The sequence below is a fragment of the Onychostoma macrolepis genome, chromosome 03 (genome assembly GCF_012432095.1).
Source record: "Onychostoma macrolepis isolate SWU-2019 chromosome 03, ASM1243209v1, whole genome shotgun sequence".
Taxonomy (NCBI): Eukaryota; Metazoa; Chordata; class Actinopteri; order Cypriniformes; family Cyprinidae; genus Onychostoma; species Onychostoma macrolepis.
In genome coordinates, this window is record NC_081157.1 from 10,455,917 (window position 1) to 10,479,924 (window position 24,008).

The 24,008-nt window shown below is 37.2% G+C and overlaps 2 protein-coding genes across 3 annotated transcripts; both read right to left on the reverse strand.

Annotated features, from left to right (window-relative positions):
- Positions 1–2,024: 2,024 nt before the first annotated feature.
- LOC131537966 (gastrula zinc finger protein XlCGF7.1-like) lies at positions 2,025–9,819 on the reverse strand. Of its 2 annotated transcripts, XM_058771708.1 has the most exons (3): positions 9,762–9,819; positions 8,766–9,082; positions 2,025–3,415 (listed from the first exon to the last, which is right to left on the reverse strand). In XM_058771708.1, exons 2-3 carry the CDS (start codon positions 9,022–9,024, stop codon positions 2,802–2,804), a joined length of 873 nt encoding a protein of 290 aa, XP_058627691.1. In that variant the 5' UTR covers positions 9,025–9,082; positions 9,762–9,819; the 3' UTR covers positions 2,025–2,801. The 2 variants fall into 2 exon arrangements, with proteins under 2 accessions (XP_058627691.1, XP_058627692.1); XM_058771709.1 differs by lacking the exon at positions 9,762–9,819 and having other exon boundaries at positions 8,766–9,734.
- A 5,360-nt stretch (positions 9,820–15,179) lies between these two features.
- On the reverse strand, positions 15,180–18,902 carry LOC131537965 (trichohyalin-like). Its single transcript, XM_058771707.1, has 2 exons — positions 15,570–18,902; positions 15,180–15,253 (listed from the first exon to the last, which is right to left on the reverse strand). Exon 1 carries the CDS (start codon positions 17,313–17,315, stop codon positions 15,687–15,689), a length of 1,629 nt encoding a protein of 542 aa, XP_058627690.1. The 5' UTR covers positions 17,316–18,902; the 3' UTR covers positions 15,180–15,253; positions 15,570–15,686.
- Positions 18,903–24,008: the final 5,106 nt, after the last annotated feature.

Below are 24,008 nucleotides of genomic sequence, written 5' to 3' on the forward strand. Positions count from 1 at the left end.
AAGATGACCCTACTACCCGTGCAAACTGGAGTCCAACTCAGTACTTTTCCCAGTATATTGACAACAACATTTTCAAGAATTTGGCTGAATTTACAAATCAAAGAGAGCTACAAACTAGAGGAGTACCTCTAAATACTACTCCACAAGAAATGAGGATTTTCTTTGGCATTTCGATCCATATGGCCTGCCTAGGATACCCCAGAATTAAAAAGTTTTGGGCCAAAAAAACAAAAGTGCCAGTTATAAGCAGCAAAATGACAAGGGATAGGTTTTTCAAGCTGAGAAACTCACTCGAGATTGTGGATGGCCTGGCTATAACAGAGGAAACTAAGAAGGCAGACATTCTTTGGAAAGTCAGGCCATTACTTGACTGTGTGAGGCAAGGCTGCCTCAACCTCCCAAAGACACAGAAGGTCTGCATTGATGAGCAAATAATCCCTTTCACAGGCAGCTGTCCAGTCAGGCAATATGTTCCAGGCAAGCCAAACCCTACTGGCCTAAAGGTCTTTGTCCTTGCTTCTCCAAATGGTCTGATGCTGGATTTTGAAGTGTATCAAGGGAAGAATACATTCACTGACCAAAGACTGGGAGTCGGACCAGCAGCAGTCCTATGCATGGTTGAGTCTGTGCCCACCGGAAGTCATCTATTCTTCGACCAATACTTCACAACAATCAATCTCATGGATGCATTGCTGGCAAAAGGCCTTCCAGTAACAGGAACCATAACGAAGAACCGAGTCCCAAAGCAGAGCAAACTGCCAAGCAACAATGTGATACAAAAAGAGGGGAGAGGAGCATCAGTGTTTCTGGTCAGAAAGAGTCCTGAGCTGGCAGTCACGAAATGGTATGACAACAAATCAGTGCTAATGGCTTCCACAGTTCATGGGAAAGATCCTGAAGATGTCTGCAACAGATGGTCCAAAAAATAAAAAGTCCATGTACCAGCAGTGATCAAGGAGTATAATGACAACATGGGTGGCGTGGAGCATTTATCGCATGTTAAATAGGTCCAAGAAATGGACATTGCGTCTAATTACTCGCTTCTTTGATGTTGCCATCACAAACTCATGGATCCAATACAAGTCTGACAGCAAAGCACTCAACAAACCAGCAAAGAACACCAAACAGTACCTGGACTTCAAATTGCATCTCGCTGAAGAGTTGGTGTATTGTCCAGAACTTGATGACAGCAGCGAAAAAAGTGAAGAAGAGTATGAGCCACCAACTAAAATGAGGATCCCGCAATCCGAACCTTCTGTGCGCAGACTAGGAGCCACCCACTTGCCAGAGATGGTAGATATCAGCCATGCAGAAAGGTGCAGAAATAAGGGCTGCAAAAGCAAGACGTACCTGAGGTGTACCAAATGCAAGATGTTTCTCTGCATTACCAAAAAGAGAAAATGCTTCCAGGAGTATCACCACTAAGCAAGTGAAACAATCCAGAATGACAATTAGTTTTAATTTGTTTTTGGATTAATGTCACTCTACAGCCGTATTCCGTTCATTTTTTTGTTTTCTGAGTTCGGCTCGCTTTTCAACCTAAACTGTTCCAGGACTTTCACTGCTAAGCAAGCAATACAGAATGAAAAATGTTCTTTTGTTTTGTTTTTATGTTATATTAATGTTGGATTAACATCATTCTACAGCCATATTCCGTTCATTTTTGTTTTCTGAGTTTGGCTGTCTTTTCGAACTAAAATGGTCCAGTGGTCCACTACAGTGGACATGCTGTAAAATTTAAAATAATATTTTTTAAAAACTCTAAATTGTAGAATGTTTTTTTTAACCCAAAAGAAGTAGGAAATCACACAAAACAAAAATAAATTGATGACACTTTTTTCTCCCTCGGGTCTCAGGAGGATATGGAAAAACTTCCTGGAATGTTTTCCTCAAAAAACCTAATTTCTTTGCGACGAAAGAATGAAAGAAAGTCATGAACATCTTGGATGACATGGGGGTGAGTAAATTATCAGGAAATTTTTATTCTGGATTTATCCTTATGTTTGTTAATCCAGAGTCTTTAAGGTTTATCTTTCCATAAGAGAACATGTAACTGCCATATGAACATCCAACTAATTTGCACTCATCAATCACTTTAGCCATTCATTTAGTAGCTTTTATTTACTCATCTATCTTTTTGTTAGTAAAACCACTTTTATTACAACTGTGTCTTCCTTGTGTTGACAATACAGTAAGCGGCTCTAAAAGTTAATGAAATCTCACAAATCCTTCATATTGGTTAATAACAAACTTCCTTCAATTTATATAATTATTTATTCAACAATATTCCATGGTTCATCTGCCATATTCAAGTCCAGAATGACACCATATATTTACCTAATCATTGATATCAAACAACACAGTGCAGAGTTCATTATAAGTTTATGTCCTTTTATTTGTAACAAAAATTAGCTGAGGTATAAAGAAGTGAAGGATGCAAATAAAAGAAATGGTCGTGAAAGTGGACAATTAGATGTAGCCTACATTCAGCTGTAGTGTGAACAGACCCTTCATTTCAAACACACGTATACATTTTCTGTTGCTTTACTATTTCACAAGGAACACAAACAGGTTTACATGATTCTTAAGGCATTTGCTGTCTTTGAAACCGTTCACTCTGGTGTGAACCCTAATGTAATATTTAAGGTTTTTAAATCTGATAGTATGATATGGCATGTGGACAGTAAAGTTTTTTGTGTAAAACTCTTTCCACACTGATCGCATGTGAACAGCTTTTCTCCAGTGTGAGTCTTAAGATGACCTTTTTGTGAGAAAATCCTTCTACAGTTTGCAGGTGTAGGTTACAGGCACTGTCCAGTGTGGATACTCATGTGGGCATTAAGGTGTTTTTTCTGTGTAAAACTCTTTCCACACTGAGAGCAGGTGAAAGGTCTCTCTCCAGTGTGAGCACTCGTGTGGGCATCAAGGTTTCTTCTGTCAGAGAAACTCTTTCCACACTCTTGGCAGGCGAAAGGCTTCACTCCGGTGTGAATTTTCATGTGCCTGTTCAGGGTTTTTTTTTTACTGAAACTTCTTCCACACTGTTGGCAGGTGAAAGGCTTCACTTCGGTGTGAATATTCATGTGCCTGTTAAAGGTTTGTTTGTCATTGAAACTTCTTCCACACGGTTGGCAGGCGAAAGGCGTCACTCCGGCATGAATTTTCATGTGCCTGTTAAGGGTTTTTTTGTGACTGAAACCTCTTCCACACTGTTGGCAAGTGAAAGGGCTTTTTCCAGTTTGAACGTTCATGTGGCCTTTAATGTTTCTAGTTCCTTTGTTTTGTGAGGACGTCTTTTCAATCTTTGAGTCGTTAAAATCTTTTTCTCCAGTCATGAACTGATGAGGTTTCTCATATTGATCCTTTTCTTCCATATCATTGAGTTCTTGACTCTCCTCTTTCAGTGGAATCATATCTAAAGTGGAAAGAAACCGGATTAATGTCACATAGCAACAACAAAAAAAAACATTTACACATTTAAAGCATCAAACAACCACGTGTATGCTAGATCCTATACCCACAAAGTTACTGAAACCTGTAATCTCAGAACCTCATGTCAATATTGTTAACTCTTTGTTTTCTTTAGGACACGTCCCAAATTCTTTCAAGCTGGCAGTCATCAAGCCCCTCATAAAACAAAACATAGTAACTGCTTTGGGACTGGGATCCTGCGTTTCAGGTTACGTATGTAACCATGGTTCCCTGAGAAGGGAACGAGACACTGTGTCCTCTAGAGGTCGCTTTGGGGAACGTCTTCAGCTTGACCAGTGTCTGAAGCATACATCTAAACTTGACAATAACATTGGCTGGCGACAGCCTACGACATCATTACCTGGAGCGACCACAGTATAAAAAGGCGCTGGTAGAACACGTCCACATCCACTTCTTCGTCTGAAGCAGACCCTGGCCTATCACCCAGGGGGCTACCACCAGATCTGAATGAGCTTGCCCAAAGAACTGGCTCGACAGATCTTTGGTAGCAACACCCTGCTGATACATTTCTCAGCAGGGATACATAATTTGAGTGGAGCCCAAGGTGAAAACCGGGGCCTGAACCAGCTCAGAGAAAGGGAACAAAGTTGACAGTGCGTAACCCTTACCATACAGGATTTTAGAAAGTGCGCAGAATGCTTAGCATGCACACTTACCACAATGTGGATTTTTAGAAAGTGCACAGAAGCTCATGGTTTTTAAAAACACCGTTACTTAAGGGGTAACCGAAGCTGTCATTAGACAAGCCTAGGAACCCTACGTGACTGAGGCACGCTGAGGGAGCGACAAGTAATTCAGCAGGAGACCGTGTGCTCAGAGCGCATGTGGACTGAAAACGCATATCTCACAGAAAAACCCTCCATGTGAGGGAAGTATCGCCAAGTCAACCATAGCAGTCACAGAACAGACTCCGGAGCATCTGCTCACAGATGCCCAGAAGGGAGCAGAGTGCTCGCAAGAAACCCTTCATGGTGAGGGGAGCACAGCTAATTCACTCAGCAAGCAACCCGCCAGGGAGGCAGAAGATGGCCCAGCAACCTGGCATGACAGCTATCCAGAGCTCAAAAGAGCGAAGGCCCAACTTCAACAATAGAATGGGGACTCAAGACGCTCAATCTGGGAGTGGCATGCTCAAAAGAAACCCCTAGGATGAGGGGAGCAATGCTAGACTCAACCAACAAGTTGAGCAGTTTAACAGGGAGGCAGAGAGAGGCCTAACAACCTGAGGCTGCTGCTCAGTGGAGCTCAAAAGAGTGGATGACTTGATGAGAGGAGGCCTAAGACGCTCAATTGGGAGCGGCAAGCTCAAAGACAAGCCTCCGAGGTGAGGGGAGCACTGCCAGGCTTGACCCAAATAGTGGCAGCTTATCAGGGAGGCAGCAAGCAGCCCAACTACCTGGTATCACTGCCATGGAGCTCAAATAGTGGAGGGTTCAACCCCTAGCGAGGAGACAGAGGAACCCAGCTTGACTGAAGCGATCAATAGCCCAGTGGCAGTGTACCTAGCTAAGTAGAGAGGAGGACCCACACAGTCTGCCCAGGACCAGCGAGCTCAACGGGAGGAGCTCCAGCTCAGAGAACGTGCATGAAGGTTAAAGGAAAGACTCAAATCTCAGGAGGCCCCTCGGGGCGAGACATGAGTAGCGCATATATACAGTGCTGCTTGAAAGTTTGTGAACCCTTTAGAATTTTCTATATTTGTGCATAAGTTTGACCCAAAACATAATCAGATTTTCACACAGGTCTTAAAAGTAGACAAAGAGAACCCAATCAAACAAATGAGACAAAAATATTTTCTTTGTCATTTATTTATTCAGGAAAATGACCCAATATTACATATCTGTGAGTGGCAAAAGTATGTGAATCTCTAGGATTAACAGTTAATTTGAAGGTGAAATTAAAGTCCATTTGTTCAGAGGTGTTTTCAATCACTGAGATGACTATCAGGTGTCAGTGTGTACCCTGTTTTATTCAAAGAACAGGGATCTATCAAAGTCTGATCATGTTTGTGGAAGTGTACCATGGCACGAACAAAGGAGATCACGGAGTACCTCAGAAAAAGAGTTGCTGTTGCTCATCAGGATGGACAAGGTTGCAAAACCATCTCTAAAGAGTTTGGACTCCACAAATCCACAGTCAGACAGATTGTGGACAAATGGAGGAAATTCAAGACCACTGTTACCCTCCCCAGGAATGGTCGACCAACAAAGATCACTCTAAAAGCAAGACTTGTAATAGTCCACGAGGTTGCAAAGGACCCCAGGGTAACTTCTAAGTAACTAAAGGCCTTTCTCACATTGGCTAATATTAATAGTCCATCATCAGGAGAACACTGAACAGCCATGGTGTGCATGGCACAGTTGCAAGGAGAAAGCCACTGCGCTAAAGATCATGTGGACAAGCCAGAGGGCTACTGAAGAAATGTTCTGTGGACGTTTAAGAGACCAAAATAGAACTTCTTAGTTTAAATGAGAAGCGTTATGTTTGGAGAAAAGAACACACTGCATTCCAGCATGAGAACCTTATCCCATCTATGAAACATGGTGGTGGTAGTATCATGGTTTGGGCCTGTTTTGCTGCATCTGGGCCAGGGCAGCTTGCCATCATTGATGGAACAATGAATTCTGAATTATACCAGCAATTTCTAAAGGAAAGTGTCAGGACATCTGTCTATGACTGAGTCTCAAGAAAAGTGGGTCATGCAGCAAGACAACGACCCCAAGCACACAAGTAATTCTACCAAAGAATAGTTAAAGAAGAACAAAGTTAACGTTTTGGCCAAGTCAAAGGCCGGACCTTAATCCAGTTGAAATGTTGTGGAAGGACTTGAAGCAAGCGGTTCATAGGAGGAAACCCACCAACACCACAGAGTTGAAGCGGTTCTGTATTGAGGAATGGGCTAAAATTCCTACAAGCTGTTGTGCAGGACTGATCAGCAGATACAAGAAATGTTTACCTGCAGTTATTGCTGCAAAAGGGGGTCACACCAGATACTGAAAGCCAAGACATACTTTTGCAATTCACAGATGTGTAACACTGGTTAATTTCTCTCAATAAATAAATTATAAAGTATATATTTTTGTCTCATTTGTTTGACTGAGTTCTCTATGTCTACTTTCAGGACTTGTGTGAAAATCTGATGATGTTTTGGGTCATATTTATGCAGAAATATAGAAAATTCTAAAGGGTTCACAAACTTTCAAGCAGTACTGTATATACATACACACATACATTATATATATATATATATATATACAGCCCATGATTTACTCTCCCTCAAGGCATCCTATGACTTCCTTCTTTCTGATAAATACAATTGGAGTTATATTAAAAATGTCCTGGCTCTTCCAAGCTTTATAATGGCAGTGAATGGCTGGTCAGATTCAATAGTCCAATAGAAGTCCAATAAAGCGCATCCATCTATCATAATAAGTGCCTCACACGGATCCGGGGGGTTAATAAAGCGATGAGGCGAATTGACGTGGTTTTGTAATAAAACTATCCATATATAAAACTTTACAAACCGTAATCTCTAGCTTCCGCTAACTGTCATCCAAGTGTTCACGGTAGAGTGGCGTTCCAGCGGATGACGTAGGTTGTAGGTGTAGCACAAGCTCCTGTGAGAATATGCTAGGCTTGCGAGAACCAAGTTTTGTTTACAGCAATGGTAAACCAGTCTCTTCTTGGCTTATATCGAAATCCTCTGACATTTTTCTTTACAAATCCTTGTTTTGTACTTCTAGTTCATGACTGGTGGTTTTTTTTTCCATTCTCCTTTGTGCTTACGTCCTACGTCATCCGCCGGAACTGCGTTCAATTGTGATTGTGTGTACGACAGTTGGAAGTGAGAGAAAAGTGTTTAACGTTTTAAATACGGATACTTTTCTTACAACAACATACTGATTCGCTACAGGAGTCCTTTATTCACCCCCTGCAGCCGTGGGAGGCACTTTTTTTATTATGGATGGATGCACTTTACTTGACTTCTTTTAGACTATTGAATATCACCCATTCAATGTCCTTATAAAGCTTGGAAGAGCCAGAACTTTTTTTAAATTTAACTTTCGTCTAAAATAAGAAAGTCATATACAACTAGGATGGCTTGAGGGTAAGTGAATCATGGGGTAGTTTTCATTTAACTATCCTTTTAAGTTTAATGTTTAGCTCAAGAGAGCTGGTTAAATTACAAACAAATCTGTTATTCATATCTAAAATATTAGAAAAATAGTGTCTTCTCAACTAATTCAGTTTTGCAGAATAACTGTTTTCATGAAGAACCTTGAATGTGGAATATTGTTAGCTTCCATGTGCATCGTATGATCAAAGGTGATAAAAACAGCATTCGTTGCTAGGGTTGGGTATCGTTTGAATTTGATCAATTCTGATTGATTTGCGATTCTTTTCGATTGCCAGTTTCGATTCCAATGTGATTTCAAAAATGATATCAAACATTTATCTTGCATCTCTTTTTTTCAAACCATTTAATTTCTGCTGAATACCATGAACAAAAATCAACAGGCTACATAAAAACTGGATTCTTTAAGAGCTGTTTGTATGCAAAATAGAGCTGCATGATTCTGGATAAATTGAGGGGGGTTTTTTTGTTTTGTTTTGGCTTGTTTTTTTTCAATGGAAGATGTGGTTCTCTCACGATTCTGAAGAAAAAACATTAGACAACTAAACGAAATCACATGTCATTAATGAATGACTCGATGACTCACTCAAGATGTACTTGTTTCATTACTGGATGAATCAACGTTCTTGAAAAAAAAAATCTCTTGTATGATTCAAAGACAAATACATTTTAACAGCCCCTTTTCGCTATCTACTGGCATAACAATGTAATCGATAAATCTTCATTTGAAGTATCAAATTACTTTCAAAAGGTGATTTACTCTTATTTTAATCACTACCATACACATTTAGTTTATATTCAAACTATAAACTTTTATCCCAGTACTTCTGTGATATGAATATTAGTAACACAGAAATAATTATACTGTGTGTGTGGTTGAAAAGACTGTGAAGCTGTTTCATTCATGCATTTCTTTCTCAAAAGGAAAACGTTTTTCAATCTAGTATTCTTTAAAAGATTGCTTTATTTCAATAAATAAAGGCGTTTCTCATTGTTTTCATTTCAGAAGTAAAATTTTGTTCTATGTTAAACTAAATTTTAGGCTTTTGTTTTGTTTAGGCTATTTCTGTATTATAATGAGCTGGACATTTTATTAAGAATCAAATGAGTGAGTTCATCTTTGAGAATGAAAACCAACCTGTTTGTTCCTCAGTATCTTCTTGTTTCAGACTGAATACTTCTTCAATCTTGACGTCTTCAATCTCCTCCTTAATAAACGCCATCTTTGCTTGTTCCTCAGTATCTTCTAGTTTGACTCTGAATGTTTCTTCAATCCTGAAGTCTTCGCTTTCCTCTTTAATGAACGCTATCTTTGTTTGTTCCTCCGTATCTTCTTGTTTGACTCTGAATGTTTCTTCAGTCATCATGTCTTCACTCTCCTCTTTAATAAACTCCATCTTTACAATAGTGTCTCACCTGGATCTCAGTTGCTTCACCAGGAGTTTTTCTTTTTTTCTGTGTTTGGACAATATGAGAATAATTAACAAAAAGAAAAATAACTAAATGGCTAAAAAATCAGCTCCCTAGTTCAGTAGTCAGCACACTGGTAAGGGAGTCAGTCAGAGTGATAGTTAATGACCTTAAATGACCTGATTAGCCTGATTTATTTATTATTTAAAAAAAAAACAGAACAAGCAATTAAACCATCACAAATGATCTAGAAAGTTCATATTTAGGTATTTATATTGGTTGTTTTGTAAGTCACATTTATTATACTACTTTTTTTTTTTTATTAATGCACTTGTTAAATACAGGTTTGTAAGAGTTGTCATGTTTATGTTCTCTTTGTTTTTACACTGTGATTCAAGCGATTCGAATCACTGAATCGTTTTGCGAAGCATTCGATTCAATTGACTCCGAGTTTCTAAAAGCTCCGTTTCGTTTCTCCATCGCTTGCTAATCAATTGGTAAACTGATTCACGATGAAGAAAGCAAACCGAGACTCATCTTTTCTGTTACAGATGTGTGGATGTGCTTTACTCGCACAAAGCAGCGCTCGTAAATGTTAGATGAAGCACTGTAATATTACATTAAACAGTAATTAATTTTACATGGCTTATTAAAAAATATAAAATTGCTCCAACGGGTTGTATCGATTTAAACACTTTGCTTTAAAATGGCTAAAAACACAAACCTTTCTTCAGTCGAACCACAGCGCGGCGCGGTTTTATGACGTCATACCACTAGAACAAAATAAAAGTCCTAAAAAAATTATATGTGGTAAAAGTATATATTCAAATATGTTGTCCAGTGATGTTCTGAAAATAGCTACAATGAAATTATCCTGTGTGAGATTCTGTCTGAAAGGCAAAACAGCCATTAGTGCAGAAACTATTTATACCAGGGGTCAGAAATAAAGAAAAATATAGTAGTTTGATGCATTTTTAGAATGAACCATAGAAAATTATTAGTTTATTACTAAATATAAAATGTTTGTCAACCAAATGAAACCTTTTTTTACAGCAACAGACAGACAAAAACAAACATGCAACAATCATTAAGTATCAATGTTATCATTTACTGTGTACAGAATAACTTAAAACTTAAAGATTGCTGTCTATCAACATTCTGTCAAGTTGAAATGTATTCTTATATTTCAATATGCATTTAAAATGATACTTGAATGCCCTCCTGTGGTGAACTGTGAGTTACACTGCTGAAATATGTTTAAATCTTACATTCGATTATTTTGCACTAATTCAGCATTGTTTAATGAACAGATTAATGAAACATCTGTTCTACTGAAAAAAAAGAAAAAAACAGATATCTAAACTGAAAAAGACAAATGCTCTCCCTGCTGAAAAAAACAAACAAAAAAACAATAGAATTCTTATGGTTTCCACTACAAATACCATTACAAACCATCAACTTTAACCATTAAAAAATGTTTGTCTGTAGTGTGTTTTGGGACATATTCCATTAGGATGTGGGTCGTTCCTAGCATTCGGTGCCATTTGAGTCCCCATGATATAATGTGGTGTATTTTCTGTAAAAATGGGCTAATACTTGTTTCTAAATGCTCAGTTTACAAAGTTACTGCTCCACTACCATAGAACACAAATATGTACCCAAAATTAATTAATAAAAAAATAATTGCTCCTATTTTAGTGCAAGAAGGCTAAACTGCCATGTCCCCAACTAAGCTTTCATAACTTCAGCCACAAATATAAGTAATAAAAATCAAACAAATTCCAAAGTGTACAATATTGTTGTATATTCTTATTTATAATATTCCTCAAAATATTTTTATTTATAAATTTTTAATGCTTAAAGTCTTTAAAACATGTTGTGTCCCTGAATTGAATGTTTCCGCTGTTACTCTGATGAAAAGTCCCTCTGAACACGGCCCTTGAATGTTTCTCTAATAACATGTCTAATAATCTAACAACAACGCTTTTTGGGGGTAAACTATCTACAACACGTGTGTCAAACTGGCCCACCACATCATTTTATGTGGCCTGTGAGAGCAATCAATAAACGTCTATGCTGCTTTATATTGTAAATTGACCATAAACTACATCTCCCACAGTGCATGTCAATTTTGCGACCTTCCAAGTAAAGGTGGCATTCCGCCACTAGAATGCAGTGTTTCCACATTAGTGTTTAACAAAGCAGTATTGAGAATTAAACATCTACAAATAACAACAACAAAATGTCCAAGAAGAGAAAAACTGATGCAGAAGGAAGGCAATTTATACCGATGGTGCACCTTCAATATGTGGAGAAAAAAAAACAGGCTTGGTTGGACTAATGAAGGACAAAATGAAAAAAAAAGTAACTGCCACACACTAAAGCACCGCCAGTTCCAGGTGTTTTTCGAGGTGGGCTCAAAGCATGGAGACATGCCGTACCATACAGAAGTAAGGTGGCTGATCTTCTGCCAGCGCAGCCGGAGGAGTGGAGTCCCAAGGTGCAGGATGGTCAATGACAGACCAAGGCGGAGCCGGAGGGACGAGGGAGCCCGGCGGAGCCAGTGGACAGATGGGCCACAGTGGAGAGGAGGGAGCTAGGAGCCATGGTGGAGCCGACAGGAGGCGGAGTCCAGAGGCTGGAGGTGGAGTCAAGGGATACTCCGACCACGGCGATGCTGGAGGATGGCGGAGCTCGCACCGAATAGATGGTGGGCTGAGGGCAAGCAGAGGGGCTGCCAGACGACGGCGGAGGAGGAGGAAGGAGCGGGTGGGAGGGCAGGCATTTGTGAGCCTCCAGGCTTTCAGGCCTGAACTCAGGAACGGGAGCCCTTTCTGGGCTTAACTCTGGAACGGGAACGAGAGCCCTCTCTTCTTCGGTGTGGCACAGTCGCAGGGCCATACTCTCTGCTCACCCTCAGCCGTGGTGCAGGGGGCAGAGCTCCTCGCCGCGCTCACACGTCCACAGCTTTCTCCCTTGTGGCGGGCATTGTGTGGAGCTCTCACACCTGGTCTGATGATCCGTGAAGCTCTGGCTCCGTGGCGATCCTCAGCTCTGTCGCACTCCTGGGCAATGGCTCGTCAGTCGCGATGTGGTCAGGCTCTCTGTCAGCGGTGGGCTCGGGCTTGCACTCCGCGCAGCGGGGAGATGGTGGCCTGGGCACTGTGTCTGGCTGTGTTCCGGATCGGGGATAAACGCTCTCCAGACACCGGATAATTGCTTCCCTCCAGCATAGTCCGGTGGTGTCTGGGAGATCGACGGGGCGGTAGTAATTTACCCCTATCCAGAACAGGGAGTTCAGTGTAGCGTCGTCGAATGCCGTTACCATGGCGAGCTGGCTGAACTCCACCGCATATTCCAACAGGGAGAGGTCCTTGTGGGCTAGGGCGGTGAACTTGATGGCAAGGGAACCAATGGAACACACAACGGAAACAAAAAACACTGGGTGAAAAATGGAAAACAAAACGGAGGGTAGACACGTAAATCAACTGTGTAGGTCGGGTCTTCTGTCACGACTGCCTACTGTGGAGGAGCGAGGAACGAGGAGACAAGGGATACTCACAATAAACAGTCTTTAATTACTAATTTAATTACCACTGGAGCACTGGACGGACAGGCAGGAGCATACGTAGGACAAGGATTTGACATATAAGACCTGACAAGGAAACATGAGGCAGACTACACATTAAATACTAAACCTAACGAGGGATAGACAGGTGCGGGGAATCAACTAATAATCAAACTAATCAGACCGGGGAGAAACTGGGTCATGGAACACATGGGGAGCAAAAACACAACAAAACAGTCCAGGGGCGTGACACTATCAGACTGTATTGTTTGAAATCTGTGGAATGTGTGATTTCTGCAAAATTGGTGAATTCTTTAAAATGTTTAAGTATGACTGGGTTTGACTTGAATTGAGATTATTTAGCCTTGAAAATAATTGTTTTTCTTTTTTAATTTCAGAAAGCTACTAGACAGGTAAGGTCATAATTTTATAATGAATATGATGTCATTGATGCCATCCAAAATGGGAATAGAGACTTTGAGATGGACTCTGATACAAATGACAAAAAGTTATATAAAGATGCCTGTGAAGTGGAAAAGAAAAATGACCACCCATTTTTGTTGGTTATTTTTGTTGTTATGTGAACATCATGCCAAAAAAACCAGGCCATTCAAGAACACAGACCATGCACCGTAACAGGTATAGCTGTCTGAAAAAGGATTTTATAACTCAACATTAATTTCTCTGATGAGGATATCGCTAATGATGCAGTCTCCCAGCAGACACCACTGGAGAACTTCTGAAGGTTTGTGTCAGAAGATATGATCAAGGCTCTGACATCTAACACCAATGAGTACAGTTTTCAAAAGAAAGGAGCATTTATAAAATCATTATGGCTGTGTTTACACTGGCACAAAAAAAAAGATTTTTTGCTCATATCTGACACAGATCAAAATTTGTTGCACGTGTAAACACAAAATCCGATTTTTTCGCATTTGATCTGGGCCACTTCCAAATGTGGATTTTAATCGGATACACATTCGATATCTAAACACACATATCTGATTCTCCACAGAACTCCCACTGCGAGGGCGACACGTTTGTCCATAAAGACCTGTAATGGCGTTTTATGTGCTGTATGCGCTCACATTTTATTGAGATGGAAACTGGTAAGAAATTGCACATTCAGGAGCTGGTTTTCAACCCCTGCCCGTGAATTTTGAAAATACAGAGCTGCTAAAAGCTACATTATATTTCTCAGCAATGAGGTGATAACTTAGCAGTTCTTGTAATTAAACCGATAAGCTTGTTCGCAAAGCTTCACAATCACTCGCTCCCTCGCACGTGGGTGCATGCGTTCGTTTGTTTGTTCTCTCTCTCATTAATTCATTCGAATTCATTTCAATAAATACCATCTTTATTTCACTAAGGAATTCTACCACAGCTGTAGATAAAATTAAAATTATCGTTATTGTCCGTTTTTATCCGTTTAGTCAGATTTTGTGCTGCAAAACATCCATCCGTTGTCCATGCTGGGAAATAATAATGGCCATTCGATGTGAATTATATAAATCATTTTAATTTTAATAGCAGGTCATTTAAAACCTGAGGGTCTATCATGTGCATAGTAAAGCGATCACTGCAGACAATCCTTTTGGGCGGGAATTAAAGTAAACACAGATATCGGATAACAGTCGTGTCTAAAGTTAATGTAAACAGACGGGCCAAAAAATCATAAATGGTCAAAAGAACGGATTTGTGCATTAAGACTTGCAGTGTAAACGCAGCCTATGAGACTACGGGAATTGAACATGGCTATGAACAGAGCTAGACATTGTAAATACCAGTAAATAGTGTTTATTGAACATATTTTCATCGTAAAAATAATATTCATGAAAACATGACTTTTCTGATTATTATTATTGTGTGATTATTTGTGTATGGATATATATGTTTATATGTGTTTATGTCATATCAGTCCGTCAGAAAAGCAGTTCTGGGCTATTTTTATTTATTTATTTTAGCTAGTTAGTTGTTATTCTTGGCTGATAACTAGCAGGTTTTAAAAGCCCTTTAAAATTAAATATGTACACAGTTTGGATTAAATGAAAGTACAGTCAAATTTTATTTCCTGTATAGATTTTACAATAAGATACCATTCATTAATATGACTTCACGTTATTATCTAACATCAACTTACAGTGAGGGAACAATATATTTTTTACAACATTAATTAATGTTTGTGAATGTTATTTAATACAAACACTTGATCATTCATGTTTGTTCATTGTGAATTAAATCATTTTAACAGATTGAACTTTTGATTTTATGTATTAGTAAGTTTTGAAATAAACCTATACTAATATGTAATGTTTCCATTGTACAGTGTGTCATGTCCTGCCACTGGGGCATCTGCCACAAAAGGTTCATGTGTGTTAACAGTGAAAATGTCCATTAGATGTTTTTGTAGTCAGGACTTTAATAAGTTTTGAGTTTACACAGAAATTGAATTTCAGCAATAAGCACCCTGAGAAATATTGACTCCCGTATAAAGTGTGACAGATTTTCCCACAGCTGTCTGGTTTGAATGTGACAGTGAAGAGAAATATAAGAAATACAAGAAATTCATATTTGGTCTGCTTTTAATCTGATCAAAAGATGCAGGTCTTGAGATCTTCAGTGGTTCTCATCAGCTGTAAATATGGTCTCTGTGTGCAAGAGACAAACATAAACTGCTGTTATATTCATGATCTCAAAAAACAGCAAACATTCATAAAAAAAAAAAAAAACTCATAGAACAGCTCTTATTAGATGATGAAATATATCTCTTATATATACACAAGCATAGCATGAATACAAAATGTATACATTTTGTTAATTAATGAGTTATGTAAAGTTATGTTGAGGTTAGTTAGCAGTTAAAATTAAACTCTAATTTTTTAAATTATGATACATTTAGGTCATTTTGACCCAGTTCTACAATATTTTCAATTTGTAAAAATGTGATTGTATTGAATGTTATACCTCATGTTTTAGGCAGCCCTTCTTTAGTCACTGCTGTTCGAGCTTAAACATAATAGCATATATTCTATATTTGATCTCAGCTCTTCTGTTTCTTTTTCCAGCTTTTCTTTTTTTTCTTCAGTTTTTCCATTTCATTTTCCAGATTTTCTTTGTTTCTTTCCAGCTCTTCTGTTTCTTTTTCCAGCTCTTCTTTTTTTCTTTCCCTTCTCCCTGCTCTTCTATTTCATTTTCCAGATCATCATTTCTTTCTTCGTAATTTTCTGTTTCTTCTTCCAGCTCTTCTGTTTCTTCTTCCAGCTCTTCTTTTGTTAGTTCCAGAGCTGCAATTTCTTCTTCCAGCTCTTCTTTTTTTCTTTCCAGCTCCTCTGTTTCTTCTTCCAGCTCTTCTGTTTCTTCTTCCAGCTCTCCTTTTTTTCCTTCCAGCTCTTCTGTTTCTTCTTCCAGCTCTCCTTTTTTTCCTTCCAGCTCTTCTGTTTCTTCTACCAGCTCTTCTGTTTCTTCTTCCGGCTCTTCTGTTTCTTCTTCCAGCTCTTCTGTTTCTTCTTCCGGCTCTTCTGTTTCTTCTTCTAGCTCTTCTGTTTCTTCTTCCGGCTCTTCTGTTTCTTCTTCTAGCTCTTCTGTTTCTTCTTCCAGCTCTTCTGTTTCTTCTTCCAGCTCTTCTGTTTCTTCTACCAGCTCTTCTGTTTCTTCTTCCAGCTCTTCTGTTTCTTCTTCTAGCTCTTCTGTTTCTTCTTCCAGCTCTTCATTTGTTAGTTCCAGAGCTGCAATTTCTTCTTCCAGCTCTTCTTTTTTCTTTCCAGCTCTTCTGTTTCTTCTTCCAGCTCTTCTTTTTCTTCTTCCAGCTCTTCTGTTTCTTCTACCAGCTCTTCTGTTTCTTCTACCAGCTCTTCTGTTTCTTCTTCCGGCTCTTCTGTTTCTTCTTCCAGCTCTTCTGTTTCTTCTTCCAGCTCTTCTGTTTCTTCTTCCAGCTCTTCTGTTTCTTCTACCAGCTCTTCTGTTTCTTCTTCCGGCTCTTCTGTTTCTTCTTCCATCTCTTCTGTTTCTTCTTCTAGCTCTTCTGTTTCTTCTTCCAGCTCTTCTGTTTCTTCTTCTAGCTCTTCTGTTTCTTCTTCCAGCTCTTCTTTTGTTAGTTCCAGAGCTGCAATTTCTTCTTCCAGCTCTTCTTTTTTTCTTTCCAGCGCCTCTGTTTCTTCTTCCAGCTCTTCTTTTTTTCTTTCCAGCTCTTCTGTTTCTTCTTCCAGCTCTCCTTTTTTTCCCTTCCAGCTCTTCTGTTTCTTCTTCCATCTCTTCTGTTTCTTCTTCTAGCTCTTCTGTTTCTTCTTCCAGCTCTTCTTTTGTTAGTTCCAGAGCTGCAATTTCTTCTTCCAGCTCTTCTTTTTTTCTTTCCAGCTCCTCTGTTTCTTCTTCCAGCTCTTCTTTTTTTCTTTCCAGCTCTTCTGTTTCTTCTTCTAGCTCTTCTGTTTCATTTTCCAGATCATCATTTCTTTCTTCATAATTTTCTGTTGCTGCTTCTCTCAGCTCTTCTGTTTCTTTTTCCAGCTCTTCTTTTTTTCGTTCCAGATCTGCAATTTCAATTTCCAGATTTAGTGTTTTTTCTTCCAGCTCCTCTGTTTCTTTCTCAAGCTCTTTTCTTTTTCTTTCCAGCTTCTCTGTTTCTTCTTCCAGGTCTTTTTTGTCATCTTCCAGCTCATCTATTTCATTTTCCAGATCAACAATTTCGTCATCAGTGTCGTTGAGAATTCTCATTTCTAGTCAGTGCTGATGTGTGAAGATGGTCGTGTTTAAAGTCTCCTGTTGATTGTCTCACTCTTATAAGCCTGTGATTGTGCAAGCCAAACGTGACAAGAGATATTGTTCAATCCAGCACATATTTTATGAAGTACCCAGATGAACACGTCTCCAGACTGGTTTGGCCACATAACTCTGAAACTCAAACTGTGGTATAGTGATGGTAATACCACTGTACTATAATATTCATCTATAATAGAAGACAGTACTGAATGAAAACCATATTCATCTATCATGTCAACAACAGTAATCCAAAGCACTTAAAAGAGTACCATGGTAATATGGTAAATATGAATCATTCAGAAATAAAAATCATATGGTGTTTAACATCTGACATATCCAGACCTACAACACACCTAAGAGTGTCCACCCTTACATGAAAATGAATCTTCATTAGAAGCATTTCCGAGAAGAGCTGAAGTTTCATGAGAAGAGCAGAATCACATCTGAACTGCCGGAAACAAAATAATGAAATGTGTACAGTGAGACAAGACATAAAGGTTTCAATCCACCCAAATCACAGCCAAATGATTGCAGTTACAGTAAACCCTCAGTCCACATCGATCCTCTTGATAATCATTTTCTCCCTGCTAACTTTATTTATGTTGTTTTATTTTTTATACAAATAATTGTATTTATTCAGTTGCTTACTTAAATTTTATTTTATTGACAGTAGTGCTACCAGTTTATGGTGTTGTATACAAAGTTTCATTGCAGTAAATATAATTGTATATTTAGCATGGTAATTTTTTGTAAGTGTGTGCACAAGGCTCAACACTGGGTGTGCAAAAAGTTGGACAAAACAAATTATTGTAAAAAAAAAAAAACAATATATAATTGTAGATTTTGTAGATCTAAAATAGTGATTGTGCAGTAACAGCTGTGTAGTCATGTCGCTATGTAAATGATCGGTCTGAACGTATTTTCTATTTTGGTCGTGCATGCGCACCTGCGCACCGCTTATGTGCACCCCTGGTTGTTTTGTTTCTTTGGTTTGTTCCTGAAACTTAAGCTCTTCTCTGAAATGTTTCTAATGAAGTTTAATGTAAGGGAGGAACCTCTTAGGTATGTTGTAGATCTGGTTGTATCAGATATCCATATAAACCACCAAACAAGCCAGGTTTATTTCAGTTAGTCTGACTTATTGTCAGTTGATTTGGTTCAAAATAAGTCAGAATAAGTGAAATAAGCCTGGCTTGTTTGGTAAACTAGGTTTATGTAACAGCCCCCAGTTCATCTATCTGTAATTTAATTAGTCTATCTGTAAATATTTTGATGTTTATGAAATTTGCTCATTTTGTGGTCTAAGGTAAAACGGCAGTGTTCGTAAATAGTCTTGGGAGGGGCTTTGGCCTGTGTGACGTACATCAGGCCAGAATCTGTGAATGGCTTGATCTGAGAAAGGGGTTATGTATTTTTGGGGATTTGAAAAAAAAAAAATGTATCATTATTTTTTTATCATCACCATGTTTTCACATGGTTACTCCACCCCAAAATGAAAATTTTGTCATTAATCACTTACCCTCATGTTGTTCCAAACCTGTAAAAGCTTTGTTCGTCTTCGGAACACAATTTAAGATATTTTTGATGCATTCTGTCAGGTCTTTGACCCTCCAATAGACAGCAATGTAATTAACATGATCCACATCCAGAAACGTAGCAAGGAGATTGGTAAAGGAGACGAACTGTTGAATAAATTAATTATTTTTGTTTTCTTTGCATACAAAAAGTATTCTCGTAGCTTCATAAAATTACGGTTGAACCCCTGATGTTACATGGATTATTTTACCGATCTCCTTGCTACGTTTCTGGATGTTGATCGTGTTTATTACATTGCTGTCTATGAGAGGGTCAGAGAGCTGTCAGAATGCATCAAAAATATCTTAAATTGTGTTCAAAGCTTTTACGGGTTTGAAACGACATGATTATAAGTGTTTAATGACAAAATTTTCATGTTGGGGTGGAGTAACCCTTTAAGATCCGCAGCTTTTGACCAGAATTAAAGCTGACCAAATATGAATTTCCTGTACTTCTCTGTTATATTCATGCCAGACAACTGTGATTAAATCTGACACACAGATGTCACACTTTATACTCCAGTGAATTTTTCTCATGGAGTGTTTATTGCTGAAAAGACTATTTCTGTATAAGTACAAACCTTTCTAAATTCTAACAAATCTAATGGACACTTTGACTGTTACACTGTTAACACATGGGAACATATATGTTTTTAATATTTTCTGTCTTTATTTTTCTCATATTGTGTGACATATAATCACAGTTTTATATGCATGGCAGAACTACCTCCTATATTTCTGTTAAGAACTGATAAATAAGTACTTGGTGCACAGAGGAACTGGGACATATGCCAGTGCTTGGGGAGGCAAAGAGGGAGATTTAAGTGTTCTTGGCAACTTTTTCTCTTATCAGGGGCCACTTCTCATGTGACACCCTGGACCCCCTGTTTCGCCCTTCCACTGCAGGTCCCTCCACGGCTGGTCCTTCCTTGGCTAGTTCCTCAGCCAAGAGTTAAATATGCTGAAGATGCCTCCCAAGGGATGTTAAGACCACTTTTGTTTGCAAGAAATGTGAAAATTTCATTTGCAAAAGACACTGCATTCTAATCTGTAACCTCTGCTACAATCCATAGAGTAGTTATCTACGGTTCAGTTAGTAGAGTATGTAGTTAACATATATAGTTATTATAGTAGTTATTATATATAGTATATAATTATAAATATAGTAAATATATATATATATAAAAGTTTACTATAGCTTGTTCATTATTTCTGTTTCCTACTTTACTGTTTGACTTTTACACAAAATAGACATGTTCATTAAAAATTGTTTACATAAAGTGTTAGAATTGAATTAATTGTTTTTTTCCTACAAATTCTGAATTAAAAAATGGTTAACAAAATACTTCCTTGTGTTTTCTTTCTAACACAATGTTTAGGTTTGACTGTAATCATAATACAAAAACTAACACTTCAAATCATATTTATAACAAAAAAATATCCAAAACATGATAAGAAATAGTCTAAATTTGTTTAAATATATGTTCAACTCTTCCACCTAATAAAAATGTTGAATCAATTGTCTGAAAACAACTAGGCAATTCACAAGCTGCTCTATAGAAAGCTATACAGGCATCAAGTTACACCTGCCATTACAGATGTTTTTCTTTTTCCTTTTCTTTTTTACAACCAGATGGTGCTAATCTGCCTTCCAAAATTGGTTTTGAATGGCTGTGTCTCTATTTTAACCTGAAATACTGCATTAATTAAAAGACAATTGAAAAAAAATATATATATTTTTTTTTCAATGGCAAAAAAAGGATATTAATTAATACCACAAAACCCTCTCAAAATGCGAAATAAAAAAAATTAAAAAATATTATTAAACAAAAATGAATAAGAATGATTTTACTGAAAAAATAAGAGGTTACGTTACAGGTGTCCGGTCACTTTTGACCATGAAGAGCACAAGTGTGACTCCGATATGAGGAGCACCAGAGGGTTAAATTTAGTGGTGTCAAAATTAGCACGTTAACACAATCGATTAATTTTTTTCAGTTTAATGCGTTAAAATTAACGCAGGGGCGGAGCTTAGGGTTGGCCACCCCACTCATAAATGCTATTTCTGTCTGTTTTTTTCTTGACAAGAAGTGCATTTATTCAGTCGCAGAACGTCTTTACTCTCACATCAATCCGGAGACGGTTCAGTCGCGCGCTCCACTTCACTTCAGCAGCAGGCGTGAGTCAAACAGCGTGGTAACCGGCACGCGCTGTAGTCTGTATCAATTCATATCAAAGCGTGAAAGAAACTATGTGCATGCAATGTCGTTGTCAGTTAAGGCATGACGTTACCAAAAACGTGATTAAAGCTGCCATAAAACTGTGCGTGCATGTAATATGTTATTTGGGTCATTCCTGGTATCCGGTAACATTTTGGCTTCATAATGTTTGGAAAAAAAGTTACATGTTTTTCATGTTTTTAACATTCTACCAAAATAGTGACGTTTAACTATATGGAACACATACTGGTCAAGCTCAGTGACTTAATAATTATGGGTATATTGTTCAGACACTCACTGTGAATGTATTCCACCCTGTTAGGGACATATACATAGTTATCACAAAATTTTAATAATGTAAATGTTAAACAATAATGAGAAATAATAAGATAGTATATGTCCCTTATGACATAATGGTATTTTTATTCTTTAAACAAAACAAAACAAATATTAATGAATAGAATATGTCTTGATTATTAAGAACAGGTACTTTTTTGTGCCCATTTTTGCCAACAGGATGGTAAATAATATAAAAATTTTGCTCAAAAACATATATATGCTGGTAATGCTCCTCACCTCACAAAACAAGACAAAGGTATGTCAAACATTTAATGTTGCTTTCAAATTTTTATTTAAAATGACTTGTCTAACAGTATGGAATGGAGCATAACAGGGTGGAACACCAGTGTTACAGGTTCTAACAGCAAATGAGCTTTCCGTCATTGTCCTGCATGGTTTGTCATCTGTAATGTGTGGAACTGCACCTACATAATATTGTTTCAAAACAATAAAAAAAATGAAATCCAGATTTCCTATGGGGGAGGGACACAAAAAATAGCTATGTGGTTCCTTATCACAATCAATCATGATACCAAGTGGCAAAACAAATCTCTGTTTAGGTGGCTAGAGAAGTAAAAACAAATTAGAGAGGACAGACATAAGAAATGATTTTTTTTTTAAATGTATAATTGATAAAAATAAAGATGCTGTAATTCATTTCGATTAACTAGATTAACAAACAAAAACACAAAAACCATCACAAGAAGGAACATATTTGTTACATTTGTTCTTCTTTGTATCTCCATGTTGCCTGGTCTACCTGTAAAGACCTTTTATTGAGGGCCTGCGGTTCTTTGAGCAGGCACACTATCTGATTGTCAGCATACCAGCTGATGTCTTTTCTTGGGCCCGGCCAGAAGAATTTATTGATGCCATTGTGATTTTTTATGTTTTTAAAAGAAATCTCTTCTAAATCAATTTATTTCTGTTGGCAAATCTGAATTTTCAGCATCTTTACTCCAGTCTTCAGTGTCACATGATCCTTCAGAAATCATTCTAATATGCTGATTTACTGGTCAAGAAACATTTATTATTATTATTATTATTATTATCTAATTGTTTTTCGGGATTATTTGATGAATATAAAGTTCAAAAGACCAGCATTTATCTGAAATAGAAAGCTTTTGTAACATTATCACTACCGTTCAAAAGTTTTGGGGTCAGTAAGAATTTCTTTCTTTCTTTCTTTTTATTTTGGAAAGAAATTAATAATTTTATTCAGCAAGGATGCATTAAAATGATCAAAAGTGACAGTATAGACATTTATAATGTTGCAAAAGCTGGTAACACTTTATAATAACTGCACGCTATGAATCATTTGTTAAGCATCAGTAAATAGTTAATTCATCATTTATAAAGCATTGGCCCCACATTAATAGACATTAGTAAGCAGTTTATAAATACAGCTATAAATGCTTTATTCTTGATTTATAAGCATATATATAATATGCTTAATAATCATATTTTAATACTTTATTAAGGATAAATTCATCATTTCTAAATTAAGGATTACATTACTTACAAACCAGTTAGTTAGGAGTTGTCAGTGGCTCATGAGATCGTTTAGAAAGTGTTAGTAAATGATTAATAAACTCTTTGAATGCACATTTATACATCTTATTATTCAGACATATAGTAACAGTTACTCAGTGTTTTAATAAATGATTTATTAACACACATTCCTGCTGTAATTCATGATTAATTCAGGTAGTTATAAAACATTTACTAGTTGTCAGTTAACTATTTTTTGTGAGCTCATCTAAAGTGAGGACTATTTATGCCTTGTAAAGCATTTACAAATGAGAGTTAAAGGCTCAGTTATCTTCTAAACAGAAAAAGGAAAAACAACACAGAGGGATACAGGACAGAAATATTTATTTCAAGATGCAAAAGAAATGAAACTGTACAACTGTACATATTAATGAATATAAAACGATTTAATATAAAATGAAAAATAAACCTCTGCAAAAATGAATTACAAAAATATACTTAATATAAAATGCAATACAATTTTTAATTTCATGGCTCAGTTTCATGGCTGTGTAAAAATTTTGTGCAAAAAAAAAATATATATATATATATATATATTAGTGCTGAGCATAGATTAATCTAGATTAATCTCATCCAAAATAAAAGTTTTCGTTTATATAATATATCTGTGTGTACTGTGAATATTTATTATGTGTATATAAAGACACACACATACAGTATATATTTTGAAAATATTTACATGTATTTACATGTATATATTTATATTAATATAATTTATATGATATATAAATATATTTAATATATAAACATAACACATTTTTCTTAAATATATACATACATGGGTGTGTATTCATATATACATAATAAATATACACAATACACACACATATATTATGTACACAAAAACTTTTATTTTGGATGAGATTAATCTAGATTAATTTATGCCCAGCACTAATATATATATACTTTTTGGCACATAATTTTAACACAGCCATGAAACTGAGCCATGAAATTTTAAATTTGAT

Bases quoted from the DNA above. Each gene is read 5' to 3' on its own strand.
- LOC131537966 (XM_058771708.1), bottom strand. From the start codon at position 9,024: ATGGAGTTTATTAAAGAGGAGAGTGAAGACATGATGACTGAAGAAACA. The intron at 3,416-8,765 runs GTTGGTTTTCAT...TTTCCACTTTAG, and splicing joins AGATACTGAGGAACAAACAG to ATATGATTCCACTGAAAGAG.
- LOC131537965 (XM_058771707.1), bottom strand. From the start codon at position 17,315: ATGAGAATTCTCAACGACACTGATGACGAAATTGTTGATCTGGAAAAT.